The following is a 20,784-nucleotide window of genomic DNA, read 5'->3' on the forward strand; positions in this document are numbered from 1 at the left end:
AGCCCGCCTAGCCTATGGTAGGGGAAACATTGGATATAGATTAGCATCACACTGCATTGTCCTTACTTCTCAAATATTTGTTTCTGTCCTGTCGTCCGGAAATAGCTAATTTCAAATGATACCGTATGTCTGCAACTGATACATCATACTCAGAGGGCAAGACTTTGAAAAAGTTAATCTATGGTTGGAATCAGTGGCATTTCAGTAACGTTTCAGCTGTAGTTCCAAATTCAATCCCATGGCTTGTTTGATCTTTTTTGATTCAATTCATGCAGGTCCAAATGACTCATTAAAATGACATTGAAAATGATGACTGTGACCAGGGGACTATTTTATTAGCTTGCCTTGAAACAATAACTTTGATAACTTTGATAACATTCATGTTCATCCATTGAATTGATCCCTTTGGAAATATTCCCGCCCTCCTCCCATCAGAAGTGTGACCGGTCGTGTGACGGTCGTCTGGACCACGGGGAAATCGAGGTGTTCTGTAGGGAGCTGTTGCGGCGGCCAGACCTGGATGCTGTTTTTAGCCGCTACTCGGCTAACGGCTGTGTGCTCTCCACCGTGGACCTGAAGGACTTCCTGAAAGACCAGGGAGAGGACTCCTCGCTGATCCACGCTCAGAGTCTGATCCTCACCTACGAGCTCAATGAGTGGGGTACGCTTACATGCTAATGGTTGTGCTAAGCGACACTCAGTGCTACTTAGTTAGCATTGAGTGAAGCTAAAATGTTATTTTAGCTATGCTAAGTGCTACACTACTCTAAGTTCTAAGCTACGCTAGTGCTACACTATGCTAAGTGCTACACTATGCTAAGTACTACGCTAAGCTAAGTGCCACACTATGCTAAGTACTACACTACGCTAAGTGCTAAGCTGCACAAGTGCTACACTACACTAAGTGCTAAGATATGCGCTAAGGTACACTAAGTGCTAAGCTACCTGTATGGCCAAAAGTTAAGGGAGTTAGGGTCTTTTTAGATTGGAATATAGCCCTTTTCTCACTTCCTCCATACTATTTCTACCTTCAGCTCACCTTATTGTCCCCAAAATGTATCCAAATTAAATAATTGTTGTACCTACTGTACATTAACACAAGCAAATCAATGTATATTTTGGTATGTTTTTTTTTCTATCACTCCCATACCAACCATGTGCCTATACCCTGCACAGCCCAGAAGAATGGGTACATGACGCCCAATGGTTTCACCATGTACATGCTGTCCAAGGAGAACAATGTGTTTGACCCGGACCACGCCAGGGTGTACCAGGACATGACCAGATCTCTGGCCCACTACTTCATCTCCTCCTCACACAACACCTACCTCACCAGTGACCAGGTTACTGGCTACAGCAGCACGGAGGCTTATATCAGGTGAACACACACATGTATGGAAATGTATGCGTGCATGCACTCACACATTCACAGGCATAGACGTACACACAAACACCACATCACCTTATATTGAGCACTACAAAACACACTCTATACATGTGTTTTAAGTCTGTGTGTGTATACTGTGTGTGTTTGTGTTAACATCGCATGTATGGTAACATGTGTGTGCGTTAACGTGCGTTTCCTCTGTCCCAGGGCTCTGAACCAAGGCTGTCGCTGTGTGGAGTTAGACTGTTGGGATGGGGACAAAGGGGAGCCGGTCATCTACCACGGTCACACACTCACCTCCAAAGTGCCCTTCACAGAAGTCATCGAGACCATCGCCGAGTACGCCTTCAAAGTAAGCTCCAATACTCCATTAGCAGTCCAATGCCATTCATTTTAATGACTGTGTATTGTATTTTGTCATTTTTAACCCCCCACATTAGACTAGTTTGGAAGATTACTAGCTACTGGTATATGTTTAGGTATAGACAGAAACAAATATTACATTTGTCTCTGGGTGTACCTTTTTTTTCCTCTCTCTCTCTCTCTATATGTATATAGAGGGTTAGGTTAGACAGATAGGAGAGTGGCCCAGACAGAATTCGATCCATCGCCAAGGGTGATACGTGGTTGAGAGTCGGCAACACTACCACTAGACCAAACTCTGGCACCAAAAATATATTTTCCGAATTAAGGTGTTATAACTTTCGACCCTCTTTCCCTCCCCTCCACCTTCTTCTCTTCCGTTGCCATCTCATCCTCCAGGCGTCTCCGTACCCTCTAATCCTGTCCCTTGAGAACCACTGCAGTGTGGAGCAGCAGGCGGTCATGGCCCGACACCTGCGCTCCATCCTTGGGGACAAGCTGCTCACCAAGCCCCTCAATGAACAGCAGCTCCAGAGCTTGCCCTCACCAGAGGTGGGGACTACTACTATGCTACTACTATACATTCCTATTCTACACTACACCACACTGCTACTATTCTATAATGCAGTGGTTCTCAAACTTTTTGACTCGCGATCTCTCAAAAAAGGATGGGTTCAAAACTCGAGACCCAATCGCTGTCATTACAGCCATAAACAGTGATGTGTTTTCTTCCGCACAAATATCGTAATAAATTTGCCAGAATATCTCTTCATCTCTCTCTCTCTCTCTTAGTCTCTGTCTCTCCTCCTTCCAGCCAAGAACAGACACACACACTCTTCTCTGCTCTGCTCCTTAGAAAGAGTGCTTTGAATGGAATTTCATTATTCATTCTTAAAATAGCTGCTCACTCATTGGCTCTTAGTTACTAGTGAGGATTAACTTGAAGTACATTTCAGATTCAAATTCCTCACCACTTCCTGTTTTTGAGATTTATCAATTGTCGTCCACAATTGAAAAGCTAGCGTTTGTAAACAATGGCTTATTGAATAATAACAATATTGAACTCTGCTATGGCTTGGGTGGGCCCATCTGCCATTCCTTTCTTACAACATCAGGAGTGTGTGTGTGTCAGGTTTTCCGTTAGGAAAATGTGGCGCAGGACATTTGACTGGCAACATTTCAATTTACCGGGCATTTGAGAAAAGGTTGGTTTATACGAAGTCTGTCAACATATCTATAAACAGTTGTCGCAGTGACATCATGAACATTCTATTGGGCTGCTGATGTCTTGCAGCCTGTCATTTTTGTGTTTATACTTTCTCATAACGACAACGACAAGTTCGATGTCAGACGACAATAGAATGTTCATGATGTCACTGCGACAACTGTTTATAGACTTGTCGATAGACTTAGTATAAACCAGCCTTTAGTGGTCCAAAAGAGCGTAACTGGTGTATTTTAACGCCAATAAACCCATCCGTTTAGAAATTGGTTTGGTATATCTCAATCTCAATTTATCAAACCAGGCAACGTTAGCTAGGGAGCTAACATTAAGTTAGCTGGCTAGCCAGTTCAAATAATACCCATATCATATACAGTTCCTGTCCAAAGTTTGGACATACCTACTCATTCCAGGGTTTTTATTTGTTTTTACTATTTTCTACATTGTAGAAAATACCTGACAGCCAGTAAAGTGAGACAGGTAGTCTCACCAACAGCACACATCCATAAACATTATTGTGTAAGAGGAAGCTGGTTTGATGTACATGATGATGTGTTTTCCTGTGTGCCAAATACGCCAGATGTTGTTGTGGGGGGAGGGCAGACGGAGGTGCCCATTTTGGAAGTGGATTGCTCATTTGACGGCTACGTGGAGCAGGCCTTTGGCGACAAAGCTTCTTAAATAACAGCCCCACGTGGCACACTTGGACAGCCTTGGGTGTAGGTGCAAGCTGGTGACGCTGATATTTGGTAGTCTCGGCCACGTACACCGGCTTGCAGTGCTTGGCCTCCAGATTGTGGGTCTGACACAAACTAGGGCAAATCAGTTGGCTAGCTACTGCTCTGTTTCAGCTGTCACGGGCAGCCTAGCTGAATGAATGAGGTGCTTTCTGTACCCTTCAGTGCCATGCATACAGGGACCTTTTTTAATGTACATTTGATTGGTGGATTCAAACAAAGTATTTCAAATGTGTGTGCGCGTGTGTATAAGTGTGTGTAGGTGTGTCCCTGTGTGTGTGTGTGTGTGTGTGTGTGTGTGTGTGTGTGTGTGTGTGTGTGTAGGTGTGTCCCTGTGTGTGTGTGTGTGTGTGTGTGTGTGTGTGTGTGTGTGTGTGTGTGTGTGTGTGTGTGTGTGCACTTGTACCTGCCTATACGTATGTGCGTTCATGGATAGCCAAAGTGTGTGTGTTTTATCCATCTGTTTTTACATATGTGTATGTAGGCGCTGAAAGGGAAGATCCTGGTGAAGGGGAAGAAGGAGAGAGTGGTGGAGCTGGAGAGCTCCTCCAGTTCTTCAGACCTCAGCTCCTCGGAGGAGTGTGAGTGTAGCCATGCAGAGAGCAAAAAGAAGGAGGAGAAGAAGGTGTGTGTGTGTGTGTGTGTGTGTGTGCGTGCGTGCGTCTTTTGTCTGTCTTTCTTGCTGAATCCGCTTATTTGCTGATTGTGCATAGTATCGGCATTCTTGATCTCATGTAGTACCAGTAACTCTGCCTTTCCTTTCTCTCTCTGCTTCCTACTCCCTCTTCCCCACCCTGTGTGTGTGTGTGTGTGTGTGTGTGTGTGTGTGTGTGTGTGTGTGTGTGTGTGTGTGTGTGTGTGTGTGTGTGTGTGTGTGTGTGTGTACCTCCTTAGCCGGGTGTCTCAAAGCTGAGTCCAGAGCTGTCAGACCTGGTGGTGTACACACGCAGTGTTCCCTTTAAAGGCTTTGACCAGGCAGCAAAGAAACCCCCTACAGAGATGTCCTCCTTCTCCGAGAGCGAAGCCCTCAAACACGTCAAAGAATCAGGTATGTAGAGTGTGTGTTTGTGTGGGGGGAGCTTTTTGTGTGTGTGTTTGCTTACGTGTGTGTGTGTTTGCTTACGTGTGTGTGTGTGTGTGTGTGTGTGTGTGTGTGTGTGTGTGTGTGTGTGTGTGTGTGTGTTTACATACAATGCTAATTAACAGAGTAACCTAATAGCTCCCAAAAGATAATAGTTCAGTAAAAGCTCAAGAGTACAATTAGTCTACTCTACACACTTAGCCAATTACATCAACAGGCTACTCTGTTAGTTAGCATTGTATGTAAACACATACACACGGACCCACATGCGCACACACCCACGTGCGCCAGCAGCATACCACCCTGCATCCCACTGCTGGCTTGCCTCTGAAGCCTTGAGGGTCGGTCCTGGTCAGTCCCTGGATAGGAGACCAGATGCTGCTGGAAGTGGTGTTGGAGGGCCAGTAGGGGGCACTCTTCCCTCTGGTCTGAGATCCCAATGCCCCAGGGCAGTGGGGGGACATCGCCTTGAATAGTTTGTTGTCTTTCGAATGGGACGTTAAACGGGTGTCCTGACTCTCTGTGGTTATTAAAAATTGCATGGCACTTATTGTAAGGTGTTAACCCTGGTGACCTGGCTAATTGCCCAACCTGGCCACCTAATTATCCCCCTCATTCCTAATTGGCATATCACTCCTCACCTCTCCACCTGATAGCTGATGTGTGGTCTGGTGCAAATTGGTTACCGTGCATCACCCAAGTGGGTGCTAAACATTGGTGGTGGATGAGATGAGCTTCCCCCTTACAATTTAAAGCCCTTTGGGTCCAATCAAGTCCAATCAATTATTATTATTAATATGTACACTAGGCTATTTTTCTGCAGGCCCTGTTTATTCCCGATTGGAAAGACAAGAAACCTGGGCTGTGTTCATTAGGCACCAAATGGAAGAAAACAGATTGAAACATGAAGGGTCTACCTGGACCCTTCCTGCCCTAATGAACACAACCTTGTTCACCACATAGGCTTCTCTGTTTTTCCCTTTTGCCAGTGTTTTAACTACCCTTGCCCTCCTTCTTTCTCCCCCTCCTGCAGGGAAGCATTTTGTCCGTCACAACAGCCATCAGTTGAGCAGAATATATCCCTCAGGACAACGCCTGCAGTCCTCCAACTACGACCCCCAGGATATGTGGAACGGCGGTTGCCAGATTGGTCAGAACATTGTAACCACTCTCTGAAGTTGCCAGATTATGTTCCCTACAGTATGCTATGAAAGTAGAACGCCACAAACAGCTAAATGTAACATATCTACTTTCATAGCGTGTTTTCAGGAAATATGGTTAGTATGGCCCGTCTCAGAACTGTGAAACAGTGTTTACCAGGTACCCTGTTCCTCAGTGGGAGGCCAATGTTGGTTGCCAGATTTGATAGTATTTGTGAATTCCAGATTGTGTTGGAGAGTGTGTGTTGCGACACTGGTCAGTGCCATACACTCCATTACAGAGTGTTGGAATCGGCTAAACATTGATCATTGAGATAGGAAATGAATGACAGGAAATGAAAGAGACTGGGTTTTATGTCTCTGTAGAAGGACAGATAGCTGTGGAAAGTGTTGGAATGTGTTGGGGGACGGGAGCAGAGCACCGTGTTGATACAGGAAAGACAGATGGACATCTGTGGATTAGATGAAGGATGGGTTGAGGTCAGGAGGTGAGGACAAGTCACCTGAAGGGAGTAATAAGGGTTTGGGATCTTGTTACTCTTTTCCTGTTAAGCCATAAGAAGGATTGGAGAGAGGGAGTGTCTTAAGTAGGATGTATATAACCAATGGAGAGAAATGTTTTGCTGTCTGATTACAGCTGTACAGAACCTTTGGGAAGAATTCAACTTGGTTAAAGCTTCTCTAGTATCCGAGTTATTTACTCTGAAAAATAAGATCCCAACAAGAGCAATATTCCAGCATTCTATTACACTCTAATGGATAACATAAATTCTCTCATTACTTAGACAGATAAATAAAGCACAATACAATGTAACACAGTGATTATCCAGTAATGACCTACAGTATGTCCTGTAATGCGCTAAAATACTCTTTGTGGCAGGCAGATGATCTGGCTAATGTCTAGGCTTTAAATCAACACACTAATTCACAGTAAGTAACTGAAATATTTGTTCCTCCAGTGGCGCTGAACTTCCAGACGGCAGGGGAAGAGATGGACTTGAACCGGGGGCGCTTTTTACCCAACGGCCTTTGCGGATACATCCTCAAGCCCTCCTTTCTGACCCGCCCTGACTGCAACTTCAACCCCGAGAACACGGGGGGAGGACCCGGACACGACCCCACCCTCCTCACCATACGGGTAAGTGGGCGTTCCTGGATGCCCCAACAGCCCCCCAAATCAATCCAATTTAACTCAGTTCTATACGACTTTGTCAATCCGCCAAGAGGCCATTGAGAAGGTAACAAGTTCAGACTCGCAAAAAATAAATGCAATGTATAGAATTAAAATCAATGCCTCACTTTTCTCTAATGCTATTTCTCACAATCCCGTTTGTCCCATTCCTGTTTTTCCCCAATCCCATTATAACCAATCCCATGCAGGTGATTTCGGCCCAGCAGCTTCCCAAGCCAGAGTGGGATAAACCCAGCTCCATCGTGGACCCTCAGGTGTGGGTGGAGACCCATGGCGTTCCCATCGACAACAACAAGAAGATGTCCCCCCGCGTTGACAACAATGGTAAATATACAGTGCATTTGACTTTTTCTAAATTTTTTCAGTGGTGGAAAAAGTACTCAATTGTCATACTTGAGTAATAGTAAAGATACCTTCATAGAAAATTACTAAAGTAAAAGTAAAAATCACCCAATAAAATACTACTTGAGTAAAAGTCTAAAAGTATTTGGTTTTAAATGTACTTAAGTATCAAAAGTAAAAGTATAAATAATTTAAAATTCCTTATATTAAACAAACCAGGTACACTCCAACACTCAGACAACATTTACAAACTAAGCATTTGTTTTTAATGAATCTGCCAGATCAGAGGCATTAGGAAGGACCAGATATGTTGTATGTGAGTTGGACCATTTTCCTGTCAAAATGTAACAAGTACTTTTGGGTGTCAGGAAAATGTATGGAGGAAAAATTACATAATGTTCTTTAGGATAGTAGTGAAGTAAAAGTTGGTAAAAAATATAAATAGTAAAGCAAAGTACATATACCCCCCAAAACTACTTAAGTAGTACTTCAAAGTAGTCTTAAGTACTTTACACCACTGAATTTTGTTACGTTACAGCCTTATTCTAAAATGGATCAATCTACACACAATACCCCCTAATGACAAAGCAACAACGGGTTTTTAGAAAAAAAATTCAAATGTATTAAAAATAAAAACGGAAATATCACATTTACATAAGTAGACCCCTTTACTCAGTACTTTGCTGAAGCACCTTTGGCAGTGATTACAGCCTCGAGTCTTCTTGGGTATGACTCTACAACGTTGGCACCCCTGTATTTGGGGAGTTTCTCCCATTCTTCTCTGCAGATCCTCTGAAGTTCTGTCAGGAAGGGTGGAAGGAGCAGGAAAGAGGAAGCTTCAGAGATGTTCTCTTCAGAGATGTTCGATCAGGTTCATGTCCGGGATCTGGCTGGGCCGCTCAAGGACATTCAGAGACTTGTCCTGGGGCCACTCCTGCGTTGTCTTGGCTGTGTGCTTAGGGTCATTGTCCTGTTGGAAGGTGAACCTTTGCCCCAGTCTGAGGTCCTGAGCGCTCTGGAGCAGGTTTTCATCAAGGATCTCTCTGTACTTTGCCTAGAAGGCCAGTGTCCCGGAATCGCCTCTTCACGGTTGACGTTGAAACTGGTGTTTTGCGGGTACTATTTAATGAAGTCCAGCTGAGGACTTGTGAGGCGTCTGTTTCTCAAACTAGACACTCTAATATACTTGTCTTCTTTCTCAGTTGTGCACCGGGGCCTCCCACTCTTTCTATTCTGGTTAGAGCCAGTTTGCACTGTTCTGTGAAGGGAGTAGTACACAACGTTGTACGAGTTTTCAGTTTCTCGCATGAAATAGCCTTAATTTCTCGGAACAAAAATAGACTGACGAGTTTCAAAATAAAGTTTTGTTTCTGGCCATTTTGAGCCTATAATCGAACCCACAAATGCGGATGCTTCAGGTACTCAGCTAGTCTACAGAAGGACAGTTTTATTTCTTCTTTAATGAGAACAACAGTTTTCGGCTGCGCTAACATAATTGCAAAAGGGTTTTCTAATGATCAATTAGCCTTTAAAAATTATCAACTTGGATTAGCTAACACAACGTGCAATTGGAACACAGGAGTGATGGTTGCTGATAATGGGCCTCTTTATGCCTAGGTAGATATTCCATTAAAAAATGTGCCGTTTCCAGCTACAATAGTCATTTACGACATTAACAATGTCTACACTGTATTTCTGATCACTTTGATGTTATTTTAATGGACAAAAAAAATGTGATTTTCTTTCAAAAACAAGGACATTTCTAAGTGACCCCAAACTTTTGAACAGTAGTGTAGGTCTATGGCTAGGCTACATGAGGTGTGCGACTATGATTTGAAAAAGGCATTTCGGTTTCTTGCCTTAAGCTGGGCATCATTCACAAGTGATAATATATAATTCACAAGTGATAGGATAATATTGTCATCAGTCTATTCTTGATTTAATCTTGTCTTTACATACAGTGCCTTGCGAAAGTATTCGGCCCCCTTGAACTTTGCGACCTTTTGCCACATTTCAGGCTTCAAACATAAAGATATAAAACTGTATTTTTTTGTGAAGAATCAACAACAAGTGGGACACAATCATGAAGTGGAACGACATTTATTGGATATTTCAAACTTTTTTAACAAATCAAAAACTGAAAAATTGGGCGTGCAAAATTATTCAGCCCCCTTAAGTTAATACTTTGTAGCGCCACCTTTTGCTGCGATTACAGCTGTAAGTCGCTTGGGGTATGTCTCTATCAGTTTTGCACATCGAGAGACTGGAATTTTTTACCATTCCTCCTTGCAAAACAGCTCGAGCTCAGTGAGGTTGAATGGAGAGCATTTGTGAACAGCAGTTTTCAGTTCTTTCCACAGATTCTCGATTGGATTCAGGTCTGGACTTTGACTTGGCCATTCTAACACCTGGATATGTTTATTTTTGAACCATTCCATTGTAGATTTTGCTTTAGGTTTTGGATCATTGTCTTGTTGGAAGACAAATCTCCGTCCCAGTCTCAGGTCTTTTGCAGACTCCATCAGGTTTTCTTCCAGAATGGTCCTGTATTTGGCTCCATCCATCTTCCCATCAATTTTAACCATCTTCCCTGTCCCTGCTGAAGAAAAGCAGGCCCAAACCATGATGCTGCCACCACCATGTTTGACAGTGGGGATGGTGTGTTCAGCTGTGTTGCTTTTACGACAAACATAACGTTTTGCATTGTTGCCAAAAAGTTCAATTTTGGTTTCATCTGACCAGAGCACCTTCTTCCACATGTTTGGTGTGTCTCCCAGGTGGCTTGTGGCAAACTTTAACCGACACTTTTTATGGATATCTTTAAGAAATGGCTTTCTTCTTGCCACTCTTCCATAAAGGCCAGATTTGTGCAATATACGACTGATTGTTGTCCTATGGACAGAGTCTCCCACCTCAGCTGTAGATCTCTGCAGTTCATCCAGAGTGATCATGGGCCTCTTGGCTGCATCTCTGATCAGTCTTCTCCTTGTATGAGCTGAAAGTTTAGAGGGACGGCCAGGTCTTGGTAGATTTGCAGTGGTCTGATACTCCTTCCATTTCAATATTATCGCTTGCACAGTGCTCCTTGGGATGTTTAAAGCTTGGGAAATCTTTTTGTATCCAAATCCGGCTTTAAACTTCTTCACAACAGTATCTCGGACCTGCCTGGTGTGTTCCTTGTTCTTCATGATGCTCTCTGCGCTTTTAACGGACCTCTGAGACTATCACAGTGCAGGTGCATTTATACGGAGACTTGATTACACACAGGTGGATTGTATTTATCATCATTAGTCATTTATGTCAACATTGGATCATTCAGAGATCCTCACTGAACTTCTGGAGAGAGTTTGCTGCACTGAAAGTAAAGGGGCTGAATAATTTTGCACGCCCAATTTTTCAGTTTTTGTTTTGTTAAAAAAGTTAAAAAATATCAAATAAATGTTGTTCCACTTCATGATTGTGTCCCACTTGTTGTTGATTCTTCACAAAAAAATACAGTTTTATATCTTTATGTTTGAAGCCTGAAATGTGGCAAAAGGTCGCAAAGTTCAAGGGGGCTGAAAACTTTCGCAAGGCACTGTATATGAAATAATATACAGTTGGGAGAACAAGTATTTGATACACTGCCGATTTTGCAGGTTTTCCCACTTACAAAGCATGTAGAAGTCTGTAATTTTTATCATAGGTACACTTCAACTGTGAGAGACGGAATCTAAAACAAAAATCCAGAAAATCACATTGTATGATTTTTAAGTAATTGATTTGCATTTTATTGTATGACATAAGTATTTGATACATCAGAAAAGCAGAACTTAATATTTGGTACAGAAACCTTTGTTTGCAATTACAGAGATCATACATTTCCTGTAGTTCTTGACCAGGTTTGCACACACTGCAGCAGGGATTTTGGCCCACTTCTCCATACAGACCTTCTCCAGATCCTTCAGGTTTCGGGGCAGTCGCTGGGCAATACGGACTTTCAGCTCCCTACAAAGATTTTCTATTGGGTTCAGGTCTGGAGACTGGCTAGGCCACTCCAGGACCTTGAGATGCTTCTTACGGAGCCACTCCTTAGTTGCCCTGGCTGTGTGTTTCGGGTCGTTATCATGCTGGAAGACCCAGCCACGACCCATCTTCAATGCTCTTACTGAGGGAAGGAGGTTGTAGGCCAAGATCTCGCGATATATGGCCCCATCCATCCTCCCCTCAATACGGTGCAGTTGTCCTGTCCCCTTTGCAGAAAAGCATCCCCAAAGAATGAGGTTTCCACCTCCATGCTTCACGGTTGGGATGGTGTTCTTGGGGTTGTACTCATCCTTCTTCTTCCTCCAAACACGGCGAGTGGAGTTTAGACCAAAAAGCTCTATTTTTGTCTCATCAGACCACATGACCTTCTCCCATTCCTCCTCTGGATCATCCAGATGGTAATTGGCAAACGTCAGACGGGCCTGGACATGCGCTGGCTTCAGCAGGGGGACCTTGCGCGCGCTGCAGGATTTTAATCTATGACGGCGTAGTGTGTTACTAATGGTTTTCTTTGAGACTGTGGTCCCAGCTCTCTTCAGGTCATTGACCAGGTCCTGCCGTGTAGTTCTGGGCTGATCCCTCACCTTCCTCATGATCATTGATGCCCCATGAGGTGAGATGTTGCATGGAGCCCCAGACCGAGGGTGATTGACCGTCATCTTGAACTTCTTCCATTTTCGAATAATTGCGCCAACAGTTGTTGCCTTCTCACCAAGCTGCTTGCCTATTGTCCTTTTGCCCATCCCAGCCTTGTGCAGGTCTACAATTTAACCCTGATGTCCTTACACAGCTCTCTAGTCTTGGCCATTGTGGAGAGGTTGGAGTCTGTTTGATTGAGTGTGTGGACAGGTGTCTTATATACAGGTAACGAGTTCAACAGGTGCAGTTAATACAGGTAATGAGTGGAGAACAGGGGAATTTTGGCTCATTCCTCCTGACAGAGCTGGTGTAACTGAGTCAGGTTTTTAGGCCTCCTTGCTCGCACACGCTTTTTCAGTTTTGCACACAAATGTTCTATAGGATTGAGGTCAGGGCTTCATGCCGTCATCATTGCTTTGCACAAAAAGTGCTTCACAGGCAAGGATATTGCTGCCAGTAAGATTGCACCTAAATCAACCATTTATCGGATCATCAAGAACTTCAAGGAGAGTGGTTCAATTGTTGTGAAGAAAGCTTCAGGGCGCCCAAGAAAGTCCAGCAAGCGCCAGGACCGTCTCCTAAAGTTGATTCAGCTGCGGGATCGGGGCACCACCAGTACAGAGCTTGCTCAGGAATGGCAGCAGGCAGGTGTGAGTGTATCTGCACACACAGTGAGGTGAAGACTTTTGGAGGATGGCCTGGTGTCAAGAAGGGCAGCAAAGCCACTTATCTCCAGGAAAAACATCAGGGACAGACTGATATTCTGCAAAAGGTACAGGGATTGGACTGCTGAGAACTGGGGTAAAGTCATTTTCTCTGATGAATCCCCTTTCCGATTGTTTGGGGCATTGTATGGGGCGCTACCATCAGTCCTGTGTCATGCCAACAGTAAAGCATCCTGTGTGGAGTTGCTTCTCAGCCAAAGGAGTGGGCTCACTCACAATTTTGCCTAAGAACACAGCCATGAATTAAGAATGATAAGAGGCGGGTGGACAAACAAAAACCCACAAATTCTGACTAACTCCAAGCATTGATTATGCAAGAATGGGCTGCCATCAGTCAGGATCTGGCCCAGAAGTTAATTGACTATGCTAGGGCGGATTGCAGAGGTCTTGAAAAAGAAGGGTCAACACTGCAAATATTGACTCTTTGCATCAACTTCATGTAATTGTCCATAAAAGCCTTTGACTCTTATGAAATGCTTGTAATTATACTTCAGTATTCCATAGTAACATCTGACAAAAATATCTAAAGACACTGAAGCAGCAAACTTTGTGGAAATTAATATTTGTGTCATTCTCAAAACTTTTGGCCACGACTGTAGATAATTTTGTACCTGTTTTCTCCAGCACAAGGTCCTTTGCTGTTATTCTGGGATTCATTTGCACCTTTCGCAATTGTTGGAAAAATTACTTGTGTCATGCACAAAGTAGATGTTCTGTCCGACTTGCCAAAACTATAGTTTGTTAACAAGAAATTTGTGGAGTGGTTGAAAAACGTGTTTTAATGACTCCAACCTAAGTGTATGTAAACTTCTGACTTCAACTGTATTAGGAAAGTTGATAAATAAATATTGTAGGCCTAGCCTAAAGAAAGCTGATGAGATCCTCCTCTTTTTAATAGAAGCCATCACTGTTTTCTCACGCAATTGCATAGCCTATAGAAATGTTGCGCAACATGAGCTCATGAGCTCTCATGAAGTGTTTGATTAGATTTTTGATTTACATTGATGTCAGTGTGATTAGAGGGACAATAGAGTGCTGAGTACCAGCCAGTTAGCAAGTTTGGTAGGCTACTAATGACCATCAGCAGCATCAAGAGCTTAAAGAAGCCTAATTACCGTGACTAAATGATCTCGTGGAATTTGACTGCCATCATGGCTCGTGACCGCCGGTGTGGCGGTAAAACGTTCATCGTAACAGTCCTAGGTCCTACTCCATTTCTCTTTACTTGCCCCGACACCACCTGTAGAACAGCAAAGTTTTCATTTAGCAAATTTGATTAATCAATTTATTTGTTTGTCCTAACAAAAAAAACAACACAAAAATCAAATTATTTTGATCATTTCTGGGAGTAAGGAGTTCCAATGAACTGTAAGAGAACATGGGCAAGTTTCACATATAAATACATCCCAAGATTTATGCCCCCAAGATTTATGCCCATTGGTTGAGAGAGAGAAGGTGATCATTGCAAGAGTGTGCCCATAGGTTAAACAGCAAGCGTGAGGAATGTGCAATTATTGTTCCGTGCTCATATGCTATAAGGTAAATAGTTCAATGACATTCTGCACGTGGCTAATAGAAAAGAGGAGGAATGACATGCTGATGAGGAGTGGAGAGTAGAGACCATGCCAATGATAATAGTGAACACAAACTATTTTCATGACATAGACTGCTATGATTCCTTATCAGTGTAGATGAAGGGGAGGGGGCATGTTAAATAATGATTTTTAAGCCTTAAGATAATTAAGACATGGATTGTGTATGTGTGCCATTCAGAGGGTGAATGGGCAAGACAGAAGATTTAAGTGCCTTTCAACGGGGTATGGTAGTAGGTGCCAGGCACACCGGTTTGAGTGTCAAGAACTGCATAGCTGCTGGGTTTTTAATGCTCAACAGTTTCCCGTGTGCATCAAGAATGGTCCACCACCCAAAGGATATCCAGCCAACTTGACACAACAGTGCATTGGAGTCAACATGGGCCAGCATCCCTGTGGAATGCTTTCGACAACCTGTAGAATCCAATCCCCAATGAATTGAGGCTGAGGGGAACGGGGTGCAACTCAATATTAGGAAGGTGTCCCTAATATTTTGTACACTCAGTGTTCAAAATATAGAGTTCCAGGCACTTGTAGAACCTATGCCAAGGTGCAATGAAGCTGTTCTGGCTCGTGGAGGCCCAATGCCCTATTTTGGTGTTTCCTTTATTTTGGCAGTTACATGGACATTCCCGCTATGCACATGCAGTAGAAGAGGAAGCAGTGTGAATTGTATTGTGTTTACTGAAAGAAGTAGAGTGAGCTATCCATTCAGGCCAGCCTTACTGATTGAACCTACGTTATCAACTACATTTCAATTTACTGAATAAACTGAAATTCCAATTGAAATAGAATTGAGCCCAAACCTGATGTATGAATAGAAGATACATGGAAAAAAATTCTGCGTTGAACCCTTCACTCTCCCCCTTTCCTATGGTTTGTCAGGGTTTAACCCTCGGTGGGACTGTACCTTCAACTTCACTCTGCATGTCCCTGAGCTGGCTCTGGTGCGCTTCATGGTGGAGGACCACGACTTCACCTCCAGAAACGACTTCCTGGGACAGTTCACCCTGCCCTTCACCAGCCTCCGCACAGGTGTGTGTGTGTCAAAATAACATATCTTACTGTTTAGACTAGAGCCAATAAATCAGTTTTTCTGACCTTTCACCTCTGCCTTCTCGCCCCCAGGTTACCGTCATGTCCACCTGCTGAAGGTCGATGGTTCCAGCCTGTCACCCACTTCTCTGTTCATCCATGTTAAGGTCACCCCCTGCCACAGTAGCCCCTCCAAGGCCTCAGCCAAATCTCCGTCCTCAACCAAGATCGTAGCCATATCACCAGCCATATCTCCAACCACGTCCCAAGCCAAATCGCCAGCCATATCTCCAACCACGTCCCAAGCCAAATCGCCAGCCAAGAAGCATTAAGTCTCTCCCCAGGCTCCACCAAGTAACCCAGGGTTAAGATGAAACTCATTCTGTCCTCTACTCTTTTTTTTTTATGGTGTAGTAAACATGGTTGTAGTCCATTCCCATTTGAATTTTGATAATTCTGCCTCTGCTTCACTCACAGTATTATTTTTTAAAGAGAACATGAAAACTAACCACTGTTCTTGGTTCCTCCCAACTTGAGTGATCTAAGTAGTGGGCCCAAGTGGAGAATGTCTATATCATCAACAGTGTGGATGTCCTACTGTATACCATTCATTATCTAACAGCATATCTATAGTAATGAAAGTAATGAACTTCGATCTCCAGTATTCTGTGAGACTACTGGACCAGGATCTCTGGCTGCCTCTTTTGTGTGATGATTGGACCAAACACAAAAAGAGTTACCAACCAATAGCCAGCCAGGGTATTGGGTCGATGGGACATCCCTCGACAACCATTGTTGAGCAGGTAAACCGTCCAAACAGAACTTTGCATATTTGAAGCATATTAAAAGGACTGTTTTAAGAAATTATTATTCACCAGTATTTTTAAAGAATCACATTCTTACAGGGTGTAACGTATTTGTTCCTTACAGAGAAGGTCACTCTATACCGTCCCTGGATTAAATTCTGGCCTGATTTATGGCTAAAGTTCATCAAAGGACTTATCAGTTTTCCGAGCCGAGGCATCTTTAGAGATGTAACCATATAGAAGTTTGATTTTATATTTATCATTTTCATATTATACTTTAGTTATCTAGTTGTTGTAGATAGATATAGTTATCGTAGCAATACTAGAATATGCACTATAGTAGATCTTGTTGCCTTTTTGTAGCACGTTTTGAAGATATGAAAGATATTTACAATATGTTTGTAGCATTTCAGATTGGTCTAAGAAAAAAAATGTATAACAAGTAACCAGGTCCATGATGTTTTCAAGTTTTTGTTTCATGATATCACTGTTCAAGTGATGTTCAAGTTCAATAGGCTGTGTCTCAATAGTTGGAAGTAGTTTCTTATCCTGTGTCCTTATGTCCATGATGGCCGTTCAGGCCTGACATGTCAAATGAAGTGTACCTTTCCTGAAAGCCTTGTAGCTAATGTGGAACTTTAGAATTTCTCTGACGACTCAGACCGTGGCACTTGAAGAACAGCAAAGTGCATCGTTTGACAAATCTAATTTGTTCAAGCACAGAAGATTGTTTTTAGAGTTGTTACTCTCTGGCAGCTGTGCGTCTGGGTTGTCGAGAGAAATAGCATGCCCCGTTAGCTAAGGAAAGTCGGAAACTCACACGAGTGCCATTGATTTGAGTCCATCCGCCTATCAGTGATTAAGGAAAGGAGATGAAGGAAAGGAGAAAATAAGTCATTTTAGAGTATTGAGACAGCCAGGTGTACTGTAGAAAGATGTTATTGAAACTAAAGATGACAATCTTCAACTTGGGACAAGAAGTGGGGTTAGTTTGAGACTCTAGCCTTTTAAAATGTTTTAAAGTGATTTCAATGATTTGAAATTGTCCATAATGTATATCATGTCATCTTTGAAAGAAGGGTTTTAACATCAATATTCTTGTTTATTACCCAGATTAGTTTTGTTGTAGAATGATTTGATAGACAATTTTTATACATATTTGCTGTAATGTAAACCAATAACATCCATTTTAGAATGCTTTTTAAGGAATATGTTTTTGTAATAGTTTACATTGCGTCTCAGAGTAGGAATGCTGATCTATGATCAGTCTTGTCTTTTAGATCCTAATGAATACGATGTTATGGACAGGGGGGGACCTGGTCCTAGGATCAGTACTCTGATATGCTTTATACATACGGGCCCTGGTCTACTCCTCAATGGTATTGTATGGATTCAAAGAGAGATGTGATGTTTGTGTAAAAGTTGTGAAAATGTCCTTCTGTGGCAAAGATAAGGAGAAAAATGCATACTGTAATTGTTGTGAAAAATACAAACATCCACGTCACGCTATTATATATGGTATTTATTGCACATATTTTGGCTATAGCTTATTTATTTTGTACAGTGATTTTCCAGGGCAATGAAAAGTAATTGTTTTAACTCAAGGACACTTTCAGGTTTCCAATACCAAACATATTGTATCAACAACATGGACCTAAGTGTTCAAACAAAAAAAAATGTTACTGGAGGGGATGGAGTAGATATTGGATGATGATGATAATGAGGAGGAGGAGGAGGGTAAACAGGGTTCAATTCACAAAACTGACTGGGAAATTACAGTACAAATGTGTTACGTATGTTGGGTTTATCCTTTAGTTTTATTATATGACATGTCACTGTCCAAAGTATACTTCTAAATGCAATTTCTCTTTCATTCTTCTGTATTGTATGGCATATCTTTTTAAAAACTGTCATCCATCTTCCATTATCAGCGTTTCTGCATGTAATACAGGTCTGTTATATAGGATTATTAAAGGCCCAGCGCACGACTTTTGCCCCCCCAAAAAATTCAGGGGGTGCTGCAGCACCCTCAAGCACCCCTGCTTCAATGCGTATGCTTATTGTAGGTTGTTCTTTTTAATGACCTCTTTCATAGTGTTTTTTTACTCTTGTACATTTCAGAACTTTCATTTCTCAACTTTAACGCTTGCAGTTATTGAATTCTGCTTATTTAAGGTTTCCTATCATAGAAGATGTATTTACGTCATGTGACTCGACTGGTACACTGACCAGGATGTTGGATGGTGTAGTCCGGGTGACCCAGATGCTCTTGTGTCAGTTTTGCATTTCCCTCACTTAATGGTTAAGGTTAGGATTGGGGGAGGGGAAGCAGATCCTAGATCTGTACCAAGGGAAAACTTCACCCCGGGGGCATGTTGGATTCACAACACTGTCAGAATCTGGTACTATGCAACAATAACAAAAATATACTGATAAAAAAGTTTGAGTTAAAAGAATTTGCGTTAATGCAATGTTTACAGTATTTATATCTGGCTGTAATATCTGAATCAATTAAAAACAAAAATAAAATAAATGAAAAGTGGTGTAATGTATCCTACAAAGTGTGGACATACTTGCCAATGGTATTTTATTAGGATCCCCATTAGCTGTTGCGATAGCAGCAGCTACTCTTCCTGGGGTCCACACAAGACATGAAACATTAAATAATACAGAACATTAATAGACAAAAACAGCTCAAGGACAGAACTACCATCAATTTAAAACATTTCAAATGTGGCCTACATATGTATCAGTACATACACACAATATCTAGGCCAAATAGGGGAGAGGCGTTGTGAGGTGTTGCTTTATCTGTTTTTTGAGCAATCTTTGATGGAAGGGAGTTCCATGCAATAATGGCTCTATACAATACTATACGTTTTATTGAATTTGTTCTCAATTTGGGGACTCTTAAAAGACCCCTGGTGACATGTCTGGTGGGGTAAGTGTGTGTATAAGTTGACTATGCAAAGAATTTTCAACACATTAATGTTTCGTATAAAAACAAAGTTCATACTGCACATTTTAAAGATTTGATAATAGCATATTAGATACAGGATCTTATTCCTCATACACCGGTATGCATTACCGTTTAAAATGAACAACAGCTGCATTTTGTAGTGATGCTGTAAAAGGCATTGTAGGTTACTGCAGATGTTCTTGAAAAGCAGATGCTGCTATACTAGTGCACTCAGTGCCACCTCTGCTTATACGCAGACTATGCGCTGTGTGTAGGGCCTCACGGCTGCTAGGTGGCCCCAGAGCTCCAAAAAGGAACTCAGTCAGCATCTTAACTCAACTGTTGAGAGCAGTGGAGGCTGCTGAAGGGAGGACGGCTCATATTAATGGCTGGAACAGAGTAAATGGAATGGCATCAACACATGGAAACCAAATGTGTTTGATGTATGTGATACCATTCCACTGATTCCCCTCCAGCCAGTGCCACGGCCCGTCCTCCCCAGTTAAGGTGACACATATGGCACAAAAGTGGAATACACAAGGTGCAATTTAGAAATTTGTTTGTGCATCAGCAGTTTTCCACTTGTTATGTCAGTCACTGACAGTCACTCAATTAGCCCATGTCAGCAGTTCTCTGGGGTCCCTGATAAGCAGAGGGGGCCCCCCGATATGCAGAAGGGGCCTTATTGGGCCCTATACCTAATCTGGCTTTGGCCCCCATACGGGCTAGAGGCGTCACTGAGTGTACTGCATGTGCTACTCTTGTCTCTACCCAACAGGTCATGCTGTTAAGTCACACCGCCGATAAGCTGACGGTGGCTGCTTCATTCCAATCAAATCACATTTTATTGGTTACGTACACATGGTTAGCAGATGTTATTGCGAGTGTAGCGAAATGCTTATGCCTCTAGATCCGACAGTGCAGCAGTATCTAACAGGTAATATCTAACAATTCCACAACAAAACCTATTTTCTAACAAATTCCACAACAAAACCTAATACACACAATCTAGTAAAGGAATGGGATAAGAATATATAAATATAAAATATATGGATGAGGAGTGACTGAGCGGCTAAGATGCAATAGATAGTATAGAATAGATAGTGTAGGATACAGTATATACAGTTGAAGTCGGAAGTTTACATACACATACACTTCTTTTCCAACAATTGTTTACAGACTGATTATTTCACTTATAATTCACTGTATCACAATTCCAGCGGGTCAGAAGTTGACATACACTAATTTGACTATGCCTTTAAACAGCTTGGAAAATTCCAGAAGATTATGTCATGGATTTAGAAGCTTCTGATAGGCTGATTGACATAATTTGAGTCAATTGAAGGTGTACCTGTGGATGTATTTCAAGGCCTACCTTCAAACTCAGTGCCTCTTTGCTTGACATCATGGGAAAATCAAAAGAAATCAGCCAAGACCTCAGAAAAAGAATTGTAGACCTCCACAAATCTGGTTCATCCTTGGGAGCAATTTCCAAACGCCTGAAGGTACCATGTTCAT

The 20,784-nt window shown here is 42.4% G+C and overlaps 1 protein-coding gene across 3 annotated transcripts in view; it reads left to right on the forward strand.

The window, feature by feature from the left end:
• plcd3b (phospholipase C, delta 3b) overlaps positions 1–18,848 on the forward strand; it is a 53,895-nt gene extending 35,047 nt beyond the window's left edge. For all 3 annotated transcript variants that reach the window (XM_090202401.1, XM_036946605.2, XM_090202400.1), the window contains exons 5-15: positions 436–661; positions 1,177–1,378; positions 1,595–1,739; positions 2,150–2,302; positions 4,194–4,334; positions 4,604–4,757; positions 5,824–5,940; positions 6,910–7,088; positions 7,331–7,466; positions 15,352–15,501; positions 15,595–18,848. In XM_090202401.1, the coding sequence (XP_090058527.1) occupies positions 436–661; positions 1,177–1,378; positions 1,595–1,739; positions 2,150–2,302; positions 4,194–4,334; positions 4,604–4,757; positions 5,824–5,940; positions 6,910–7,088; positions 7,331–7,466; positions 15,352–15,501; positions 15,595–15,833 (1,842 nt within the window). In that variant the 3' untranslated portion in view covers positions 15,834–18,848. The remainder of the gene's footprint in view (positions 1–435; positions 662–1,176; positions 1,379–1,594; positions 1,740–2,149; positions 2,303–4,193; positions 4,335–4,603; positions 4,758–5,823; positions 5,941–6,909; positions 7,089–7,330; positions 7,467–15,351; positions 15,502–15,594) is intronic.
• Positions 18,849–20,784: the final 1,936 nt, after the last annotated feature.

The sequence above is a fragment of the Oncorhynchus mykiss genome, chromosome 16 (assembly GCF_057628025.1).
Source record: "Oncorhynchus mykiss isolate SJ-2025 chromosome 16, ASM5762802v1, whole genome shotgun sequence".
Taxonomy (NCBI): Eukaryota; Metazoa; Chordata; class Actinopteri; order Salmoniformes; family Salmonidae; genus Oncorhynchus; species Oncorhynchus mykiss.